The 23,442-nt window shown below is 38.4% G+C and overlaps 1 protein-coding gene across 1 annotated transcript in view; it reads left to right on the top strand.

Moving 5' to 3' along the window:
* Positions 1 to 22,002, top strand: part of gabra3 (gamma-aminobutyric acid type A receptor subunit alpha3) — a 668,187-nt gene extending 646,185 nt beyond the window's left edge. Inside the window, exon 10 of the mRNA XM_079847030.1 lies at positions 20,672 to 22,002. Within this exon, the coding sequence (XP_079703156.1) occupies positions 20,672 to 21,019 (348 nt within the window). The 3' untranslated portion in view covers positions 21,020 to 22,002. The remainder of the gene's footprint in view (positions 1 to 20,671) is intronic.
* Positions 22,003 to 23,442: the final 1,440 nt, after the last annotated feature.

Genomic DNA, 23,442 nt, shown 5'->3' with positions numbered 1-23,442 from the left:
GATGTGTTATGCATTCTAATTGTATCAACATCTTTTCATTGGTAATGAAGAGAGGCTCTCGGACCTGCTGCTGCTCTCCATTGAGCGAGATATTCCAAATAATTGTGAGGAAGTCATTAAAATATATAAAAAATACAACAGACAGATGGGTACTGCTTTAAATACAGGTGATTTATTTAAAAAATAAATGTTTTTTAAAAAAGTGCCCTTTTTGGTCCTTCCGCCCCTGCCCCGGAGGAGGTCTGTGCACGCCACTGCTTACGAATAACAGTAAAATGCAGCATCTTCTCTTGCGCATGCTAATTTAATTTACGCTTGCAATCTTATGTACACTTTCACAAATCTTACTCTGCGCATGCGATTCTTTATGACGTCATTTTACCTTCATAGTTAACAACAGAGCCCAAATTATTTACCTAAATTCAATTGCTATATATTTTTAGATATAATAAGGGCCAATCTCATTTCTCTGTCTAACACTCAAATAACAAATTGTAAGCAAACACGTAAGATGCACATAAGGCAGTTTTTGCATTAACTTCTAAATCTAATTATAAAATTATGTTTTTACTCCAATTCATTGTTGAAATAAAATCATTTATACACAGTGGCTGTCATTTTCATGACAGATTTATTTAAACCTACAGTAAATAATCAAGACATCACTAACAGGTTCAGTAAAATGAATATGTAGGCTAATACAGTGCATATATTTAGTGAAAGAGTTAATTTCTCTTGCGAACTAAAAAGCTGTGGACACTGAATGACTTTCCTGAGATAAATAATGTAATGCTACGTGACATATTTTTTTTATAAGCTGTTATTGATGTCTTTCCGCCATTGAAACACTGATTGAGCGATTACACAAGATATGATACGTTTCAATAAGTTGTACTGTATCTTTCAACATACCTTCAGATGTCCATTCTGTAACCAGGAAGAGATGATCGCGTTCACTCATGCTCCACGCTATTGTGTGAACTGAGGCGCCTATACAGAGATCTGTCATGCCATATTGTCAAAACAGCATTTTCTGTTTGAATTTTGTGATAAAATGGACTGAATTAAAAAAATGACACTTAGTTTCTTATCGAAAGTAACAAAACACAGAGCTTATTGCGATTATTGGTGGTTAGGCTACAATGCTGTATTTGTCGTGTACTGCTTTTATCTTATCCACCTGTCTTTGTCCGTTGTCGTACTTCACCGGGAAACTGAAGTGTTCCAAAACAGGAGACCTTAATGTTGCAATGTAATGCATTCGGTACACGTGCACCACACCGGTACCCTGGAAATCCAGAGTTCTTGCGAGAGCACATGTTGAATTTGCTCAGCGAGCTGCACCAATCACATCAGGTTATCTGATTGTCCAGAGGCGAGCTAAACAGATGACAACAGCACTGTGACGTCGAAGTCATTAGTAAACATTGCAAGATGGCTATGGATAAACACCAGTTGTTTGACCAACTTATTTATTTTTTTACAAAAAAAGTCGTTATTTTTGTTTGTTTTTTGCACACAAAAAGTATTCTCGTCGCTTGATAAACTTAAGGTTGAGCCACTGTAGTCACTTAGACTATTTTAACGATGTCTTTACTAACTTTTCTGGGATGGCAGATATCGATTACCTCGCAGCCTATGAAGGAGTGAGCCAGCTTTCAGATTTCATCAAAAATATCTTAATTTGTGTTCTGAAGGTGAACGAAAGTCTTACGGGGTTGGAACAACATGAGGGTGAGTAATTAATGACAGAATTTTCATTTTTGGGTGAACTAACCCTTTAATAGTTCTAATTTATTTGTGTATTGCCTTTCACAATAAATATTGCTTTATAGAAACCAGAATACCTTAACATCCCATAAGAACACATGCTCTAAAAATACCTTAGCAACTGCATAGCACTATGCCAGTGAGTTTTGATTGCGTAAGCACCACTAATCTAGTTTATTCTGATAGCTGTCAAACAAGCTGATTCGGTAACCTATTTTTATAAGTCACTCATGTCCTGTAAAGCTGACTCTGTATATTAAATCATAGATGATCAGTTTTTCACAGAGGATTACACTCCTGTTATCCACATTTCCAGCTTTTCTGAACAGATCATCAGAGGCCTAACTAAAGATTAAAATACTTGCACATAGTTATTATACTGAGGATTATAGCATCTGATAGCATTACATCAAAACCCTCCTATTTGATTTTCTGCAGCAAAATCCTCAGTGTGTAACTTAAAGGGATAGTTCACCCAGAAATGAAAATTACCTCATGATTTAGTAATCCTCAAGACATCCTAGGTGTATATGACTTTCAGCCAAACACAATTGGAGATATATTAAAAAATGTCCTGGCTCTTCCAAGTTTTATAATGGTAGAATGGAGGACGAGATCTTGAAGCCCAAAAAAGTGCAGCCATCCATCATAAAAGTACACCACGTGGCTCCGCAGGGTTAATAAAGGCCTTCTGCTAGTGAAGCGATTTGTGTAAGAAAAAATATCTTTATTTAAAACTTTATAAACTAAAATAACTAGCTTCCGACAGATGGCCGTACGCATCAATTTACGGCGAAAAAGTAACCCCTGACCTGATGCTTGACGTATTGGCGAACACGGAAGCGCAGAGGATAGAGCAAAACAAAACACCAGTCATGAATTATAAGTCTAAAACGAGAATTTTTAAAGAAAAATATCAGAGGATTTCGGTATAAGAGAAGAGGAGCTTGAGTTTGTTGCCCAGCCCTATTTGTTTGAACCGCAAGAGGCATCAAAGCTTACGCTACTCCTACATTGTGTCAGGGGTTACTCTTTTGGCGTAAGTCGACTTGCGTAGGCCTTCTGCCAGAGGCTAGTTATTTTAGTTTTAAACATGGATATTTTTCTTACAAAACCCCATTGCTTTGCTTCAGAAAACTTTTATTAACCCCCTGTAGTTGTATGGATTACTTTTATGATGGATTGATGCACTTTTTCGAGATCGCAATAGACGTGAAGGACTATAATGCGTTAAGAGCTCGCTCAAGTACTGCGGAGCTAAACCATTTAGTGCTTTGTAAGTAATCAGCAATATTTTAAAATTGATGCGATATTTAATAGGGAGCCAATGCAGTTTTGACAGAACTGGGCTAATATGGTCATACTTCCTGGTTCTGGTAAGAACTCGAGCTGCTGCGTTTTGGACCAGCTGTAGTTTGTTTATTAAGCGTGCAGGGCAACCACCCAGTAGAGCATTACAATAATCTAGCCTTGATGTCATGAAAGCATGAACTAATTGTTCCGCATTTGTCAATGAGAGCATATGGCGTAATTTAGATATATTTTTAAGATGGAAAAATGCAGTTTTACAGATACTAGACACGTGACTTTCAAATGAAAGATTGGTATCAAAGAGCACACCCAGGTTCCTAACCGACGACGAAGACTTGTCAAGTCTTGTCAGAGCAGCCATCAAGTGTTAGACAGTATTCTAGGTTATTACGTGAGGAAGTTTTTTGTCCAATAATTAGAATCTCTGTTTTTTCAGATTTTAGAAGTAGGAAATTACGAGTCATCCAATTTTTTATATCAGCTATGCATTCTGTTAATTTAGTGAATTGGTAAGTTTCGGTAGGTTTTGAAGAAATATAGAGCTGAGTATCGTCGGCATAACAGTAGAAGCTAATTCCATGTTTCCTAATGATATCTCTTAATGGTAGCATGTACAGAGTGAACAGCAGCGGTCCTAGTACTGAGCCTTGTGGTACTGAACTTGTGATCGATAAGACATCTCTTCATCAGGGTTCCAGACTGCGACCAAAATGGTCGCATATGCGACCATTTTTTGAGAATGTGCGAGTTAAAATTTTATGTGGTCGCATTTGTGCGAGTGCATGGTCATGTACAACTCAGTTAAATTCACGCATGCGCAACAGAACGCCGTTGTATCAGTACATCATGAATCCATTTTCCAAACCGTGTTTTTGACTTACTCTGAATCACTACGGTACGCCTATAATAAGTGTTTATATTCTGACTATTTTATCCCGGGGTCGGCTCGGCTACGGAGTTGCCCAGTGCCTGCGTGACTCGCAGCTCGCCATAGACATTAACGGAGAGAAGTAGCTCCGGCTACAATGTTCTTCCGCAAGACACTTGCAGTTTATTTATTAAAGAATGTACATGTCACGCGCATTGCACACTGATGGTGAGACGCGCGAATTAGGAATTCAGGAATTACAAGCCAACGAGCCAGCATACAGCCTCAGACACAACTGATGACGAGGGCACAGGTGCGGACAGGGAGGAACCAAGTGAGCAAAGGAGTATAACAAATACATATTATGTTTATGTTTTATTATACAAAAATTAGGGCTGTCAAAATGAACACGTTAACGCATGCGATTAATTATTTCAGTTAAACGCGTTAAAAATATTTAACGCAATTAATGCAGCATCAGATTTTTTCTTTCATCCATTGGCTGCTCTATATTATTTTATCACGCTATCATTCATTCAAGTGCTAATAAATTCAAGCGTGATAAAACGCAAAAAATAAGAATTTAAATCTGTAGGCTACTGGCGGCGCGCTGTCTTTATATCTCCTCTCTGTGTGATACACGCAACACACACACACACACACACACACAGGACTCATGCGCTCAGAATGCCGCTTCAGACAGCGCGCAGCCGCTTCTCTTTCACGCTTGAACGGACAAAAACACAGAAAAGTATGCCAAAATGTTCAATTGGTCGAGTATCCTCGTAAGCACAGTATTAAATTAGTTAAAAAGTGTTAAATGACCGCAAAGAGTTGACAACATCGGATGCTTGTCAGATCCAGATCCGCATTGTGTGCATCAGATCTTAAAGCGACAGCAGCCTAATAAACCTGCTTCTGTGATACATTAATGTAAAAAAATAAAATCAAAGAAAAAAGTCAGAGAAAATTACAGTGAAGTCTGAGAGGTGTAACTTTATTCAATTTATGTATATTTCCTACCTAATAGATCAAATATTTAAAATATACTTTGTTGTTTCACATTAATTTGGAGATTAAATGTGAAATTATTACAATATAAAAATATATTAAAACCTTTAATGTTAAGTGTGATTAATCGCGAATAGGCTAGTTAATTGTTTTAATCGATTGGCAGTACTAAATAAAATACAATCAAACATTAAAAAACATTCGTGGTGTTTTTTTGATAGTTATTTTGAATGGTTTTCATTTAAAAGATTAAAACATTTTGCCAACATGAGGTCTTGTGTCACTGTCAGTCTTTTTACATCAGTGCAAAACTAGGGTACGCAAATAAGGACAACTATTCATCAGCATGCATTGATTAATTCCATGTTGTAAAAAAAACAACAATTTGGTGCGACCAAATCATGTGCTGGTGCGACCAACTGAGAAAGTTGGTAGCACCAGTGCAACCAGTGGAAAAGTTAGTCTGGAGCCCTGTTCATTTACTGCTACAAACTGATAACGGTCAGATAAGTATGATTTAAACCATGCTAGTGCAATTCCACTAATGCCAACATAGTTTTCTAGTCTATTTAAAAGAATGTTGTGGTCAATGGTGTCAAATGCAGCACTAAGATCGAGTAACACTAATAGAGAGATACAACCACGATCGGATGATAAGAGCAAATCATTTGTGACTCTAACGAGAGCAGTCTCGGTACTATGGTACGTTCTAAATCCGGACTGGAAATCCTCGCAGATATAATTTCTTTCAAGAAAGGAACACAGTTGTGAAGATACTGCCTTTTCTAGTATCTTTGACAGAAAAGGTAGATTCGAGATCGGCCTGTAATTGACTAATTCTGTAGGATCAAGTTGCGTTTTTTTAACAAATGATTTAATCATAGCCAGCTTAAAGTTTTTTGGTACGCATCCTAGAGACAAAGACGAATTAATGATAGTAAGAAGAGGATCTATGACCTCTGGAAGCATCTCTTTCAGTAGCTTAGTCGGTATAGGGTCTAACATACATGTTGTAGATTTAGATGATTTAACGAGTTTAGTAAATTCTTCCTCTCCTATAGCAACGAATGAATCAAATGTTTCCTCAGGGAGACTACAATGCACTGCCTGATGCGATACTGTAGTAGACGGTTGCATAGTTATAATTTTGTGCCTGATATTATCAATCTTATAAGTGAAGAAGTTCATAAAGTCATTACTGCTGTGCTGCTTGGAAACTTCTGTGTTTGAAGCTTTCTTTTTCGTTAGTTTAGCCACTGTTTCAAATAAATACCTAGGATTATGTTTATTTTCTTCTAATAGGGTTGAAAAATAAGCAGATCTAGCAGCTTTTAAAGCATCTCTGTACGTAATAGGGCTGTCACTTTACGTTCGAAAATCGATTGCACAATCGATCGGACCAACCAACACAAGTTTCGAAAACGAAAATAGGGCATCGATTTTAACGGTCTTTTCTCGGAACGTGTCCAGCTCGTCACGATACGCCCGCAGCGAACGTGCATCACACAGCAACTCTGACAAACACACATTATACTTCTGCATAATGTTTCTATTTTTACTACAAAAATGTGAATTCTGCCGGTATTCAGACAGTCTCATGCATACAGATACAGATTCAGGCTACGGTCAACAATCGCCTATGTAGGCAACATTTGTTTGACTTTTCTAACCGTAAACACAGGCATGTTGAAGACTGCAGTAATGTTTTTCATTGATGTTATGGCAGTCCACTCTGCTTATTGCTTTTCGAGAATGTTGCACTCCTGTTTGTCATTGTGTACGAAACTTCATGCCAATAAATCAACAGGAATATTGCTGACTTGTGCGCATCTCAAGCGCCCTCTTTACGTTCGTCCTAATGCCTGTTAGTTGTCCGTGGATTTGCCCATATTTGGCATTTAAAATGGAAACGTCTTTGTGTCACATATGTGTCAAAAATCAAATTTTTTCACAAAAGTGACAGCCCTAGTACGTAATCGAGCTCTCTTTCCATGATATGCGAAATACCTCTAGTTTTGTTTTCTTCCAGTTGCGTTCCATTTTTCTGGCTGCTCTCTTAAGGGCCCGAGTGTGATTATTTTCTTTAATCTTCTTTAAGCGCAAAGGAGCAATTGTGTCTAAAGTGCTGGAAAAGAGAGAGTTAAAAGTTTCTGTTGCAATATCAATTTCTTCCAAGCTATCCGGGATGCTGAGATGATGAAACTGATCAGGACGATTATTAATAAAGCAATCTTTAGTGGCAGAAGTGATAGGTCTAACATATTTGTAACACGGAGTCGACTTTGCAGCCTTGGCTAAATTGAAGAGCAATGATGTTTTTTAATGTAGCGACTGACCGAATCCTGATTGTTTTTCTCATGCTGAACAAATATGAACACATACATGTTCAAATTCAGAAAACCTTAAATGATGTGGCTTGGTGCCACGATGTCTACAAGTTTCTGCAAGCAGGCCGCTTGTTAACATTTTTACGACACATCGATTAATCAACAAACAGGCCCCTGTTGTTATCGAACTATCACTGTGCTGTGCAAGAACAACTCCCTGCTGTGTCTAACGTTTGTTCTTTGTGAACTGAAGGCAAATTACAAAGACTGGCTCCATTCAGTGTCTAGGACTAACTGCTTCCCTCATCAATTTTTAGACTCCTCAGGCCGATAAGTGAATTTGCATACAAAACTACTTTTGTCTCTGAGATTGCCATTTTCAAATTAAACCCCCAACCCCTCACGTGGTACTCGCACCACGGGATGCAACAGATGCCGACCATAAAGTCACCTCACACACACACGCAGAAACCCACTACAGAAAAGGACTTTTTACCCATAAAGTCACTCTTAAATGTACTAAATATATCCCTTTTTGTGTTAAGAGGTGTTTATAAACCATAGGAAAGCATATATATGTCCTATTGTAACATTAATCAAACTGCAAATGCCTATACTAATGCATAATAATGTATCTTTGCTTTGCTACAACGTCTATATTCTATTTTTGATACCTGTGTGATCCTCTCGACCTGATGGAGTTGAATTTCGATAACCAATTGCAGTAATTTGTAGCATTTGACACATTTCATATGTCTTGAGCAAATCTTCTCAAATTCGATCTCACTCATGACTCATTCGAGTGGGCGTGTCTAACAGGACAAAGGAAAATCTTCCGCTCGGAATGCTCTAAGATGATTCGTCCTCCACGCAAAAGGAGGCGTACACGGGACACTGATAAAAGTCCGAACCTTCAGTTTCCAAATGCTCTCTTCTCCCTCCTTCGGAAAACTTTGGAAACCCAAGTCCGGACCGGCTTTGGCCTGCTTCTCTTCTCTTTTATTTCTTTGTATGTTTTCTATAGTCTAGTTTCGTTTTTCTATTCGCCTCTGTTCATTCACGAGCTGAATGAACTTAGCCTGAATCATTCTCGGTAACGTTACGTTCAAGTGAACCTTCAAATCTTCCCGCTACACAACTCTGGAAGAAACCAGGACACGCAGCTCAGCTCTAAAAGGGACACACAGATCCCTTTTTCTCAGCTCCACAAAAGAGTGCCTCAAACTGCAAGTATCTGACATATTTTAAAGCTGAATCTAGGTGTCTCTCAAAAGGGTTCTTTGTTGGTAATAAGTTGCCAGTCTCTTTTTCAATTCTCTCTCATTCTCTCTCTCATCCTTTTCTGTCATTCTATCTTTCTCTAAGTCTGATCATTTTATTCTCCCTCTCACTGTTATTCGTTATCTTGTATTGTTTAACTGTATTTTATGTACATAGACATATAATCCGTGTATATTGTGTAGTTTGATGTATTCTTAGTTCAATTATTAAAACCCAATATATATGCGATTGATTCTGTCTATATAACCCACATTACGAGTCCCTGAAATGTTGGATCTAGCTACAAGCTTTACAATTTGATTACGGTTTTAGTAACCTAAATTTATAAGGACAGGAGAATAGTTTTCATGGCCAGAAAACTGATCTTCCTGGACTTATAAGAAGTGATAACTTTTATGAGAAGTTGATCAGTTAATCTTATGGTCATTTGCTGGACAAACAACTGTTCGATAATTACATTAATTTCCAGTAAAGGATATCAGGATAATCGATCTGAAGAATGGAATATTGATATATTCAATTTATCTATTTTTCAGCTTCAGTAATTTTAATGTAACTGTAATATGCAATATATATTAATCATATTCCTGATTAATTATTAAAATTCCCTGTATATCATTTGAGCTAAGGCATTTACGTTACATTAATATAACTCTGATTGTGTTCGTCTGAAAGAAGAAAGTCAAATACACCTAGGATGGCTTGAGGGTGAGTAAATCATGGGATCATTTTCAGTTTTGGGGTGAACTATCCCTTTAATGACGTGTTTAAAGATTCTCATTTTCTTGTATTTATGAAAGATGTAAAAATCTTTGAAACCAGCTATAAGTCAGCTAATTGTCTGATTCTTGTCAGATTAATGTTCAGTCATCATTTACTCACCCACACATCTTTTATTTTATCCCTTTTTTGTGGAGCACAAAATGAGATATTTATTATAAGAATGTTTACAATTATCTTTTCCATAGATTGAAAGTGAATGAGCAATGGTGGGCAGATAAAGGAAGAGCAGCAGAGGATCTAAGTGCAGCTTACTTTGTTAATTAACGCCTGGACACGATGACAACGCAGTCCTGAAGTGTCAACTAGTCTCTCCCCTATGAAGGCCTCCTTCCCTTCCCTTTACCTCTGTACAGATAAAACATTGTCGGGATAATTCCGGTTCACGTGGCTCATGTGGAAGCGATAAAAATTATGTATTATATATTTTAAGGCCAGACAAGTAGTTTGTTGAGGGTTGGTTTGTAAAGAAGGACTACACGCCTGCACACATATATATTCAAACGTGCATACCTATAGACTAAACACGTAATACGCATGTACAATCTCTGTTACTTTAATTTCCTATTATCACTGTAAAGCTGCTTTGAAACAATCTATATTGTTAAAAGCGCTATATAAATGAAGGTGACTTGACTTGACTTGACTTGACTTAATTGAACAAAAGAAAACAAAGATGGTAATCCACATAGGAAGAAATACAAACGCAACAGCTTTGGTAAACACACAAAGTCTGTGTCCGAAATCACATACTCTCTTGAGTAGGTAAATATTTTGCAGTAATTTAAGTAATTACTTTACAACCGCAAAAAAGTATGTTTTATATAGTATGAATTTGTGTAGTATTAATATAATCCTGACGTATTACATTCGCCATGTTATCATTATTGTCACATACACAACAGTCATTGTACTGGGAAGGAACTTATTCACTTTATTTCCGGTTCAGCACTACAGGTCAAATATGCATGGCAACGGTATTGTTTAGATCAACACGTGACATCTCCCCTTTTAAAGACATACCCACAACTTATAAAATTTTTCAACATATTCCACAGCAAGTATTATTTGTCATCATTACTAAATTGCATATGCTTAGTCGCAATTACATTCTCACTGTACTTACAGTAGTAACGTATAGTGCATACTATTCATCAAACCTGTTCAATAAACATAATGAACCAAAATATCTCTTAAGGTGACGTAGAATGGATTATTTTATTATTTTATAATGTTTCCTGGGGTGCCCTTATAATGTTAGTATGTTTTTTAGATCAAAATTTGTTATAATTTAGAAATAAAAGGCATATTTCCTAGCCTGATTTCATTCCCTGGTTTGAACACTCTGTTTGAGGGGGCGTGTCTGCTGTGAGACTTCAGTGTTGTTGCCCTCTGCTGTGATTGGCTGACATGCTTGCATATGAAATATCTGGCATTACATGTAGAGCTATCTGGAAAACTTTTACTATTACAGCTTTTATACGTTTTTACTCTTACAGCTATCGGGATTAACGAATCATGAGAAGTTTTTTAAGTATTTAGATCTATTCCCATCACATAAAAGGTTGCAGTGATGAGCATTGAGCAGATGACAGCCTGTTGATAGCGTGAATGAAGATCTTATCACTGCAACGCGATTTACTGATGCATAAACAGTGTTGAACGACTTTGAGAGAAAGATTATCTGTCTGAACTTGAACAATTACACATCAGAAATTCACATAACCCACTGGTTCTTCAGAGGCTCGGATGAAGGAGCTAAAAAAATATTTTTGTGTTCATTTGTACATCCAAACACTGAGCAACTGCCATCGTTCGCTCGTTTGCAAGCCACGATGTCTTTCGAGGAAAAAACAATATCGCGCTGGATCTAGATAACACAGTGTAAATTATCGTTAATAAAATCACTACTTACCGCTTGCGGGAATATAACGTTAGTTGAAATTGCCCCCTTCGTCCGTTTGAGACGCCGAGAGAAGCGGCGATATTGTTCCAGGTTAGAAAAACAGTCCGTGGTGAAATGGACAGAGCAACTAACAACTTCGAATTAAACTGTAGCGGTATCCGATTATAGATAGCCTAGATTATAGATAGATCTGCCATTTTCCCTATGATCCTCCTCCTGCTTGTTTCTTCACCTGCAGAACTTCTGATGATTCGGCTGTGCAGTTCCGCCTGGCCTTGAACATGGGCTGGCATATGCAAATTTTTGGAGGCGTACATATTAATGATCCCAACTGTTGCGTCACAGTCGGTGTTATGTGGAGATTCGCCTGTTTTTCAGGGGTGTTTTTCAAAAACGAGATTTAAATAAGAAAGAGAAAACTATGGTGTTTGAGACTCACTGTATGTCATGTCCATGTACTGAACTCTTGTTATTTAACTATGCCAAGATAAATTCAATTTCACATTCTAGGGCACCTTTAGCAAAATCCTAACCTCAGATCTTGCGTGAAGTCATAATATCTTTTAAGTCAACAGTTAGGTATAAATGTAGCTTAACTGGTCTTAAGTCACTAACTTGAATATTAATCACAGTGCTAAGACTTGAACATATAGCTACTAACACATTTACAATATTTAAACTTTACTTGTGCATAACATAGTCATCAAATCTCTTTGGCAAACATCTTGCCCTGGCTGAGCGCTCACAGACTGACACTGGCAGCTGTGATGATGCCTTGGGGGACCCAATATTTGTAGGGGACACTAGTGTCTCCTTCTGCTCTGTAGGTGTGCAGTCTGGGTCAGCAATGTCCAGTGTCACTTGAAGTGCTGATTTGTCAGGATCAACAGACAGGTGAATTCTGTTACGTCGGTAGGTGGTTCCATTTTCTGTCATGACAGTGTATGATCGAGGGGTGGTATGAGGTTGTACCACAACTGCTCGGTTCCACACGCGGCCTTGTCTGATACGGCAGCTTTCACCAGGTTTCAGGGAAGGCAGTTCTCTCTTTCCCCGGTTATAGTAGTGTGCCATCTGTTGTTGTCGAGCCACCAACTCATCTCTACCTTGCACCGTGGATTGAGGCATCAGTTTACATGAGGTTACAGGCAAGATAGACTTTAGACGGCGACCCATAAGCAATAGTGCTGGAGTAACTTGGAGTCCACTAATAGGACTGTCTCGGAGATCAAGCAGGCTCTTAAATCAAGCAGGTAGATGTCCTTGCCATCCTCTGCTGCTTTTCTCATTAGCTGTTTTATTGTTTGCACAAACCTCTCACTTTGTCCATTAGACTGAGGATATATAGGACTAGACGTCACCAGGTTAAAGTTCCAATCTGCGGCAAACTGGCGAAAAGCATGACTGGCATATGGCATATTGTCACTCACCAACATGTCCGGCACTCCATGCCTGGCAAAAAGAGACTTCAGCTTGTTGATGATCTCTTGTGCTGTCTTGGTTCTCAGACTCACCACTTCAGGGTACTTACAGAAGTAATCAACGACGAGTAGGTGATCTGTTCCATTAAAAGTAAATATGTCAGAACCCAGTTTAGCCCATGGATGGTCTGGCACTTCATGTGGCAACATTGGCTCCTGGGTGTTACTTCTGTGAAATTTTGCACACACACTGCAACGAGCAATTGCATCTTGAATGTCCCTAGACATCCCAGGCCAATACATGATAGCTCTGGCCCTGGTTTTGCACTTCTCAATGCCTATATGAGTGTCATGTAGGGCAGAAATAATCTCCTGTCACAGAGACTCTGGGATTACTACTCTGTCTCCTACAAAAACAAGTCCATGTTCAATATATACTTCATCTCTCACCTGCCAAAACTGTTGCGCTAGGGGAGGTACACTTGCCTTGTGAGACGGCCAACCTCTCTGACTCACTGCCTGGAGAGTCGGGTCACTGGCTGATGCTTGCTGGATCTTTTCAATTCTTTGGCTACTCATAGGTAGTACTTCAGTAATGCTGTGTACCCGTAGCTGTTGTGCATCCTCTATGTTGGAAGATGTAGCATCACTGGTCTGATATGCTCGGCTTAAGGTATCCGCAATGTACATATGTTTTCCAGGGTGGTACTTCACATCGATGTTGTATTTCAACAGGCGTAACAACATTTGCTGGAGACTTGGTGAAGCCTTGTGCAGTGGCTTTCTGGTGATCATCTCGAGCGGGCGGTGGTCGGACTGTACTGTCACTGGTCTGCCATACACGTACTGGTTGAACTTTTCAGTTGCGAAACAGATAGCCAGCAGCTCCTTTTCAATTTGAGAGTAATTTTGTTCTGATGTGGTCAGAGAACGAGATGCATATGCAATGGGATGACTATCCTGCAGCAAACAGGCTCCTAGATCGGTTGATGACGCGTCACACTGTATCACAGTGTCTTTGGTTATGTCAAAGAACTTAAGCACTGGCTTGCTGCTGATAAGTGTCTTCAACATCTTGAGAGCTGCTGCATGCTGCGGTTCCCATGTCCATGCTGTATCTTTCTTGAGTAGACTGCGTAGTGGCGTTGTCGTTGTGGACAGATTAGGTATGAACTGTGACAAGTAATTGATCATGCCCATGATCCTTAGAAGATCCTCTTTTGAAGTTGGGTCAGGCATGTCAGTTATGGCTGTCACTTTTGACTCGTCGGGCTTCAGACCTTCCTTGCTGATCACATGGCCCATGTACACGAGTTCAGACCTCTTGAATTTGATCTTTTCTTTGTTGAACTTACAGCCCATGGATTTAGCTCGCTGCATCACATCATGTAATGTCTTGTCATGTTGTTTCTCATCTAGTGAGGCGACAATCAAATCATCTGCTATAATATGCACATCTGGGATGTCCCCAAAAACCATCTGGTTTCTTAGCTGTAGGACTTCGCTGGCACTTGATATTCCAAATGACATTCGCTGGAAGGAATATCGCCCAAAGGGAGTATTGAATGTGCATAGGTCTGCACTGGCTTCAGTGAGTGGAACTTGCCAGTATGAACTTGTCTGATCAAGCACAGTGAACATTATTTTCCCTGACATCTGGCTGATCACATCAGAGCTGGTTGGGATCATGAAGTGTTCCCTTCTAATGGCGCGATTCAGATCTTTAGGGTCAAGGCAAAAACGAAGTGAGCCATCTTTCTTCTCCACTACCACAAGACTGTTGACCCAGTCTGTGGGTTTTGATGTTTTACGGATGACGCCGACTGCTTCCATATCATCAAGCTTTTCTTTAAGATGATTATGAAGACTCAAAGGCACTCTGCGCGGCGGGTGAATTACAGGTGACACATTGGGCTACAACTTAATGTCATATGGTTCTGTGAATTTTCCAAGACCACTAAACACATCAAGGTACTGTGCAATCAGATCTTCTCGAGTTAGTGATTTTTCAATGTTGTCCACTCTTTGAATGAGTCGAAGACCAGAGCATGCTTGACGACCTAAGATGGTTGGTCCATTTTCAGTAGTGAGGAAAAAGTCATAGCTTGCTTCAGCACCCTTGCGCGTCGCGCATTTAGATGAACTTTTCCTATGTGCTCTATGCTGTGCTTTCCATATCCTGACAGTCTAGCTGAAGACTTGTAAACAGGGATGCTGGTGTATCCTGTTAACTGTCTGAACTGTGACAGTGGCATACAGTTTGTATCTGCTCCTGTATCTAGCTTCATTTTAATCTTGTCCTAATTAACAATTACCTCTTCATACCAGCAGGGATCACTGAGATCATGTGTCATTGAGTCAATAAAGAAATGTTCGAAATCAGACTCCACTGTGTGTACAGTTGATGCTCCACGACCACGACCTCTGCTACGATAGCTAGGCATTCTGGCTTGACATAGATCTGCAAAGTGGTTTAATTTCTTACAGCGATGACACTCCTTACCAAATGCAGGGCAGTTGCGAGGTTGATGCGTTGTACCACATCTGCTGCATGCGTTGGACATGTGCTGTGTTGCTTGAGCAGTAGCTCCACTCTGCAGGTGGTTACTAGCTTGTGCTGACTGCTTTCCTCGTCCTCGATAACATCTACGGTCTCTGCCTCGCGTGTAGGTGTTTAGAGTGTGAACTGACTTGTCAGGGGTTTGCGGCGACTTGCCTTGTATCATATCAAGTTCCCGCTTAGCGCTCTCAAACGTGCGCATTCGCTGTGTCACTACTTCAAGGGATGCATTGCCGTCATCACCCATTACTTTCATTTTCATTGCCGGATCTTTTATGGAAAAAAATAATTTGTCTCGTAGCGTGGTCTCTAAATCAGTAAACTGACAGTTACTTGCCATCGTCCTGAGATCATTCATGAATGCTTCTAAACCCTGGCCTTCAGGTCTCTGGTATGCCCAAAACTGTGCACGCAGAGCCATTACTGGATTCCTCGTATTGGAAAACTGCTCGAATTTTCTGAGCACAGTATCAAAGTCATTACGATTTTCCGCGTCTCTATCACCTTCAGCCGGTGCCCACCTAAAGTTACTATATATATCATATCCTCTCTCTCTCTCCCAGTACCGTGAGCAAAATTATATCATATCCTCTCTCTCTCCCAGTACCGTGAGCAAAATAGCAACCTTTTTAGCTGAAGATGAGTCACTGTTTCCCGATGCTGTGAGGAACAGGGCGAAACGTTGCTGCCACTTCTTCCACGCGGCGCTTACATTAGGAGAGTCGAAGTCAAACGGCTCGGGTGGCTTATAGTGTAGAACATCCATTGTAAATTATTCGGCCGCTGTTCAATGTTCTAATCCTTGTGTATTAAATTAACGATAGACTTACTTCTGTTCTGACACCATGTCACATACACAACAGTCATTGTACTGGGAAGGAACTTATTCACTTTATTTCCGGTTCAGCACTACAGGTCAAGTATGCATGGCAACGGTATTGTTTAGATCAATACGTGACAATTATCATGTGACCTACCAGCGTCATTTGCATCTCTTCATTGCCATTCACAAATCCTCTCCCATGGCCTCATGGGATTGTAAAATGTGTTCTTATGCACTGTAAGCGCACTGGGTTTTAGTAGTACATTTAACATTTAGCTCAAATGATCTATAGGGAATTTTAATAATTAATCATGAATATGATTAATATTTTGCATATTACAGTTACATTAATTTATTCGAAGTTGAAAATAGATCGATTTGTATATATGAATAATCAATCACAACGAATTATAATTCATTATTCATATATCAATAATCCTATTTCAGATTGATTATGAGATAACCCTTAATGGAAAATTAATGTAATTATCGAACAGTTGTTTGTCCCGCAAACGACCATAAGATTACTAACCTTCTCAATAAAGTTATCACTTCTTATAATTTCAAAAAGGAATAGCTTCTGGCCATGAAACTATTCTTTTTGTCCTTATAAAATTTAGGTTACTAAACCATAATCAAATTGTAAAGCCTGTAGCTAGATCAAACATTTCAGGGACTCGTAATGTGAGAATTATAGACAGGATCAATCCAGTAGGCTATATATGGAATTTTAATAATTGGACTACTACATTGAACTAAGGAATACAAAATACTACAATTTACATGAGTAAATATGTATGTACAGGACACGTAAACAAAATACAAGACTAAACGAATAACGAAAATGAGGGAGAGGATGAAAGAGATCGGACAATGAGAGAGATGAGAGAAAGTGAAACTAACATGTGCGATCAAAGAAAGATCACAGTTAGGCAAAATCACAGGCAATGTAACCTTTTGAGAGACAACAAGGAATCAAATCACATTAAAAGTTCAATAAACTTATCTTGCAAAATGGTTCTCTTTGTTGCTGAAGAAGAGCTCTTTTTAGAGCGGGGCGTGTTTCCTCGTGTCTTTGGGGCGAGCAGACTCGCGCGAAGTTTAAAGGTTCACCGAAATGTGAAGTTGCCAGAAACATGATTCAGAGTTAATTTCCCTTTGTGGAGGGAGAAACGAATATGAAATTAAAACTTAGTAAAGAAAATAAAACGGAGATGAGGACTCCCTAAGGAGCCATGGAGCCAGGAATTCTCTCAGACGCAGTGCTCGTGCACGTCCTTAAGGAAGAGGAGCGCGCGTGTGTTTCTGCTGGGCTTGCGCTCTCGTCTCTTCCGGTGAGCGCGGTAGCGGGATTTTCAAAAGAGTCTTTTCCTTTGAGTTGAAGTTGTCGGCTGAAGTCCGAAGACGAAACAAAACTAAAAGACTGCAAGGAAAGGAAAATATAAACGGAGAAAAGCTCCCTAAAAGGGAGCCATGGATGGTCTCGCTGATGAAGAGGGTTCGTAAAAGTGCTCACTGAAGATTTTCTGAGTTGGTCTTTTATGGAAAGGATGGTTTGACGCCTACTTTGCGTACGCAGACCAATCATCTTAGAGCATCTCGGGCGGGAAGATTTTTCTTTGTCTTGTAAGACAACGCCCACTCGAATGAGTCATGAGGGATATCAAATTTGAGACGATTTGCTCAAGACATATGAAATGTGTAAAACAATGTACATTACTGCATTCTGTTATCGAAATTCGACTCTGTTATATTGCGAGGATTACAGAGATATGAAACTTGTCATAGGAAGATTGTAGGAACACCAAGTTACATAAGATATGCATAATTACAAACATTTTAAAGTTCGTTACATGGCTAGAAATAAGGTTTACCCAAAATGTGTTGTACACTAGGATACAAATGGAGATGAAGCTTAAGGAACTAAACACGGTACACACCTGATTTGTCTAACCTTATTACCAAAGTTTACCAGAATACACAAACTACACCACGTAAAAGAAAAATTATGAGATGGGAAATTACATCCATGTTTACATTTCTTTAGTGGTTATACATATAGAAAATGTAGGATTTAAGTAGGAGTAAAGAGTAACACTTTAAGGGGGCGGGGGCGGGGGGGGGGGAGGCAATTGCCAGAGAATGTTGGTGAACATTCTCTAACTAAAACACTATTGATTAAAGAATACATTTCAAAACCACACCTCTATTATAAAGCAAAGCTAATCACACATACATAATGGAATTGTACATATATTAAATGATATTCCTAAGTTCTACTACAAAGGTGTGTGTGTGTGTGTGTGTGTGTGTGTGTGTGTGTGTGTGTGTGTGTGTGTGTGTGTGTGTGTGTGTGTGTGTGTGTGTGTGTGTGTGTGTGTGTGTGTGTGTGTATGAATGCGTGTGTGGGATGACTCTAGAAAGTTTCGTTATCTCTTTGGTGCAGAGAGAAAAAGGGGGTTTGGAATGCAGAACGTTGTTCTGCAGTGTGTCTAGGGTGCTATTAAGTGTCGTAAAAGTCCATTTGCTCCAGTCTCTCTGGAGCCGGCGTATGATTTGTAATTTTGAAGTCAGGAGGTTACAAGCTTTGGTAAGCTTAGCAAAGAACGTTTTGGGCAGGAATGTGCTTAGAAAACACAGAGAGTCCGAATTTGTTAATTCAGAATCAAACGAACGAATGATTCAAATAGCCCAGTCGCTACAGCACACTTCAGAATCTCTTAGGAAGTAGAAAGTCATTGGGTTAGTGATGGTCAATTTCGAAACACTGCTTCATGAAGCTTTGAAACCTTTATAATTCTTTTGTTTCGAATCAGTTGTTCAGATTGTGTAGGTGTGTTACATCAGCTGCGGCTGGATGTAACCGATTGGCGAAAGTTGCCACGTGCAGGTGGGAGGAGCTGAAAATGGAGACGTGAAGTAGGACACTTTCTGCTTCCCGTAGTTACGCTTGCACTGTGTTTGCATACTTTACCACAGCTGAAGTGAGATAAATGCAATATTTGTCAAATACACAGATGTTTCAGATACGTTTACATTTAATACTTTATGCACTGCTAAATACAGCATCTGTTTGTACAAAAATAAAGTTCAACATAAAGCATACTATTGAAATACCAATGTAGTGGGGTCTACTTTTTTTTCTACTTTTTTTTTGTTTTATTTTGATAAACATGACACAATATGCAAACATCGCGACTTCATAAAAAGAGCTTTTACTGTTATAAAAAAACTGATTTGTGAACATTAATGGAACTGAAGGTGTACGAATAAACACGAAACACACGTGATCGTTGTCATGTGGTGGGTTTGGCCAATCGTGGAACAGTTGTGTCGTCATCAGAGCTTGTTTTTCCCATTCCTACAACCGGGTACTTTTTGCCCACTCTTTTATGAATACTATTAACATACTTTTTCTTTTGTCACATTCTGTTTTTCACCTACTATATCGTAGGGAAGTATGCAATATCAGAAGCAGCCATCAACAATACCAAACACAGGACTGAACAAACTGAGGGCCTATAGACACAACTATTTAGTGAGTTTAATAATGAGAAATCTAAGAATCTCTTTGCTTGCTCTAATTCATGTGCAAGTATAAACTGTGGATGAAGCTTGTTTAATGCTATTTTCCTTTCATTTTTACTCTTCTTTTTTTAACATTTTGACAATCCCTGGCACTTTTGTGGACATCCTTAATTTCGAGAGGGAAAAAAGAGGTTTCTCACAAGAATCTTGGCTATTGAATAAAAAAATAAAAAATAAAAAAGAAATTGTCAAAAACAAACTGCAAAGGCTCCTTTATCAGCCTGCGGTCATGACAGTACCCATATATTTGCCTGATTAGAGAACTTGATGAGCACTTCCAAGTTTAACTTTAAGGTGTTGATAAATTGATACATTTTCAGATGTATTTCAATGAAACTGCCCTATTATGCCTTTGTCGTAACAAAGGCACACATAACAAAGGTGGCAGTTTCAGTTTTTGAGTGTTAAAACATGTGTCTTGCTCACTAACTATACCCACAGCTTAACCAAGTAACAAATGCACTAATCTGCTGCATTTTCCACATAAGATATGGGAATTGCAAGGTGTAAAATACATTCAGCAGAAATGATGTGGACATGTTTGCACTAGTGCACCTGATTTGCATAATTCCTTTAGTAAAATGAGTGCTAAAACAATTATAAGTGGCCACAATTTATTCTTAGTACATTTCCTCCTGTGTATGCCATATTCTGGCTTAATCAGTAATATTTTTATGCATCATTGAAAATTGATTTGATTTAAATCTTTGGAACGTTATATTTCATCACAAGCTTGAATAAGTTGTATTTACCTTTCAGATCAGATGTGGTATCATGAAACATAGTTTTGCTTACTGCACCAAATGTGATTCCCTCCCCTAAATAAATAAATCATATAAGTAGATAAATTGTACACACATTACTAAAAAAATCATACAGTATTTTGAGCAGTAAGAGAAAACAGATGTACTAAAAGCTCCATCAGTAAGATGAATGTTTCACTTTTGTACAAAAGAACTGACAAGGTATACTTTCGCTTCTTTTAATAATTATTGCTCTAATTTTTCCTGTTGACATTTCCACAGAGGCGAGAGTCAGCTTCCTTTTCCAAGAAGACCAACAACACTTTCAACATTGTGGGAACCACCTACAGCATGGGCGTAGCCAAAGATCCCGGATTGACAACCATCTCCAAGAGTGCCACATCCACATCCACATCCACCCCATCACAGCCGGTCCGAGAAATCCGACTACCTAAAATGGATGGTGAATATGTGCCAGAAGGTGGAAAAAAGTCATACAATCGCGTCAGCAAAGTGGACAAGATCTCTCGTATCATCTTTCCAGTGCTCTTCTTTATCTTCAACCTGGGTTACTGGGCCACGTATGTCAACAGAAAGCCGACCATCAACCAGTCCAGCCCACAAAAATGAACATGGCGACTGCCAAAAGAGAAAAACTGCCAGTCTGCCATGCTACTGTTTTCATTTTCCAAATTTCCCATCATCCTTTTTTTCCCCTACATTTTGTAGTAGTGGCAAACAGCCATGTAGACACATAACCCTAGTCAGTGGTTTTCCAAATTTGTATGTGACATTTCCTGTGTTGCATGAGGTAAAGTATGAATAATTAATATCATGACTTTATAACTGGTCTCGTTGGATGATGGATGATCATTACTTACCCACAAAACCCTCCCTCACTCCACACACTGTCTATCATCAGGAGGAAAACTTCAGTCACCATTGGCTGTCTGTCGCCATGACAAGTACCTGTAGCCTTTCAGCAGCCAGTAGCGATGTCTGTAGGTGCATCATTATTAACTATCTGTCCTTTGACACTCCGCAGACCCAGAGTAATATCATCTAGAGTTGTGTTCTCATCCCCATGGGTCTATCTATATCTGTGCATTTACCTGTCCAGTGACTATTGTTTAAACAGCCTGAGCAGGCTCCAAGATAAAGAAACTGTGTGCCTTTTTAATCACTCGCCATAGAGATGAATAGTTTGGCACATGCTGACATTGTCTTCAAGCTTATGCCTGCCTACTGAAAAACGTCAGTGTTGATTGATCTCTCACAGGTTGGTGTTAAACTCTGAGTCGTCCTGCATGCAAGTTGATTTAGAGTTGATGGTTAACCATAAGGCTCTGTTCCAGCCAACGGTTCTTTGTTTATGGCCAATATGAGCAGCCGAGATCAGAGAAAGTAGTGAGTGAATTATGACACTATAACAGGCTATAAAGCATTTTAGTTGTGAAGAATATCAAGACCAGATTTTAGATGTGGGCCAGTGCCACACAGGAAGGAACAAGCATTTCCATTACCTCACACTGAAGTGTTGGTGGTTTTGATCTTTACACTGATGATTTCTTGATTTATGTATTGTACAATACAGAATTCATGTTTGTGAATGCACTATTTTTATTGATTTCTAAATCATAAAATATTGTAAATTTGGCAACTGCAAGCCAATATCATAGTTTCCTGTGTGTGAGATGTCATGTACACAAAATGTAGAAGTAGTTTCAATGGCATGTTAATTTAAGCATATATTTTAGATAATCTTAGTACAAACACTCATCATGGATGTGCATTTGTGCTGTTATTACCATTGTTTCCTTATGATTTAATTTATTTCACATAGTGTGTTAAAAAATTGTGTGCATCAGGTTTTAGAAGAAAAACCGGTAACACTTTCCATGAAGACCATGCTTATAATGAATTATAGCCCTATTTATAAGTAAGTATTACTATTCTATAAATATATTTATAAATGCTCATTAAGACCTATTATAAGACCTTATACCATTATAAGAACAGTTATATATACATTTATATTATTTTTATAATTCCTTATAAGTCATGCATTACTTTGTAACATGTTATATATACTTTGTAATATGAATATTTTTCTTACACAAACTCATCGGTTTGCTTCAGAAGACGTTTGGAGTTTGTTTATGATGGATGGATGCACTTTGATGCAGCTTCAATCTGTTGGTTGCAATCCACTGCCATTATAAGACATTGAAGAGGATCATTTTTAATGTAACTCCAATTGTATTCGTCTGAAAGAAGAAAGTCATATACACCTAGGATGGCTTGAGGGTGAGTAAATCATATGGGCTAATTTTCATTTGAAAGTGAACTAATCCTTTAAAGCCATCAAAGATGCATTTATAGAGGTCAGTAACTGTATTATCACTCACAGTGAGTATCTATAAGAACATAACACGGCTATTAATAACAATATATTTACTTATTTGACAGAAATAAATCTGAATTACTAAAAAGTCATTGTAACTATAATATAATAACATTATAGCAATGCAGGTTGCATCTTTATAAATACATTCATGGAACCATATGACTGACTAATAAATACTAATAAATCAGTGTATAATGGATTATGAGCATGTGTATTGAAAAAGCAAATGCATGACTTATAAGGAATTATAAAAAATAATCTAAATGTAACTATAACTGTTCTTATTATGCAGTAATGGTCTTAATGAGTCTTTATCAATGTATTTATAAAATAGTAATACTTATAAGTAAAAAGGAGCTATAATTCATTATAAGCATGGTCTTCAAAGAAAGTGTTACCGAAAAATCTTTTGCATTCACTTAGAAAGTGCTAGGTTTACATGTGAATTTAAATAGAGACATTTTTGTAGATAAACTAAGAAGTTGCGTAAAGTATGTACTTATGTGACAGCAAGCTATATTAAGCAAAAAAAAACATTAACTTTGCCATTTCACTTGTTTCATGAACCATTAATGTGGCTGTTGATCAATAGCTTCAGACACAACATAAAATCTCACTCATCAGTTTTAAGTGGATTTATTAGCTA

Source organism: Squalius cephalus (assembly GCF_949319135.1).
Source record: "Squalius cephalus genome assembly, chromosome: 17".
Taxonomy (NCBI): domain Eukaryota; kingdom Metazoa; phylum Chordata; class Actinopteri; order Cypriniformes; family Leuciscidae; genus Squalius; species Squalius cephalus.
The sequence above is the reverse complement of the archived record's forward strand: the minus strand, read 5'-3'. Positions and strand labels throughout refer to the sequence as shown.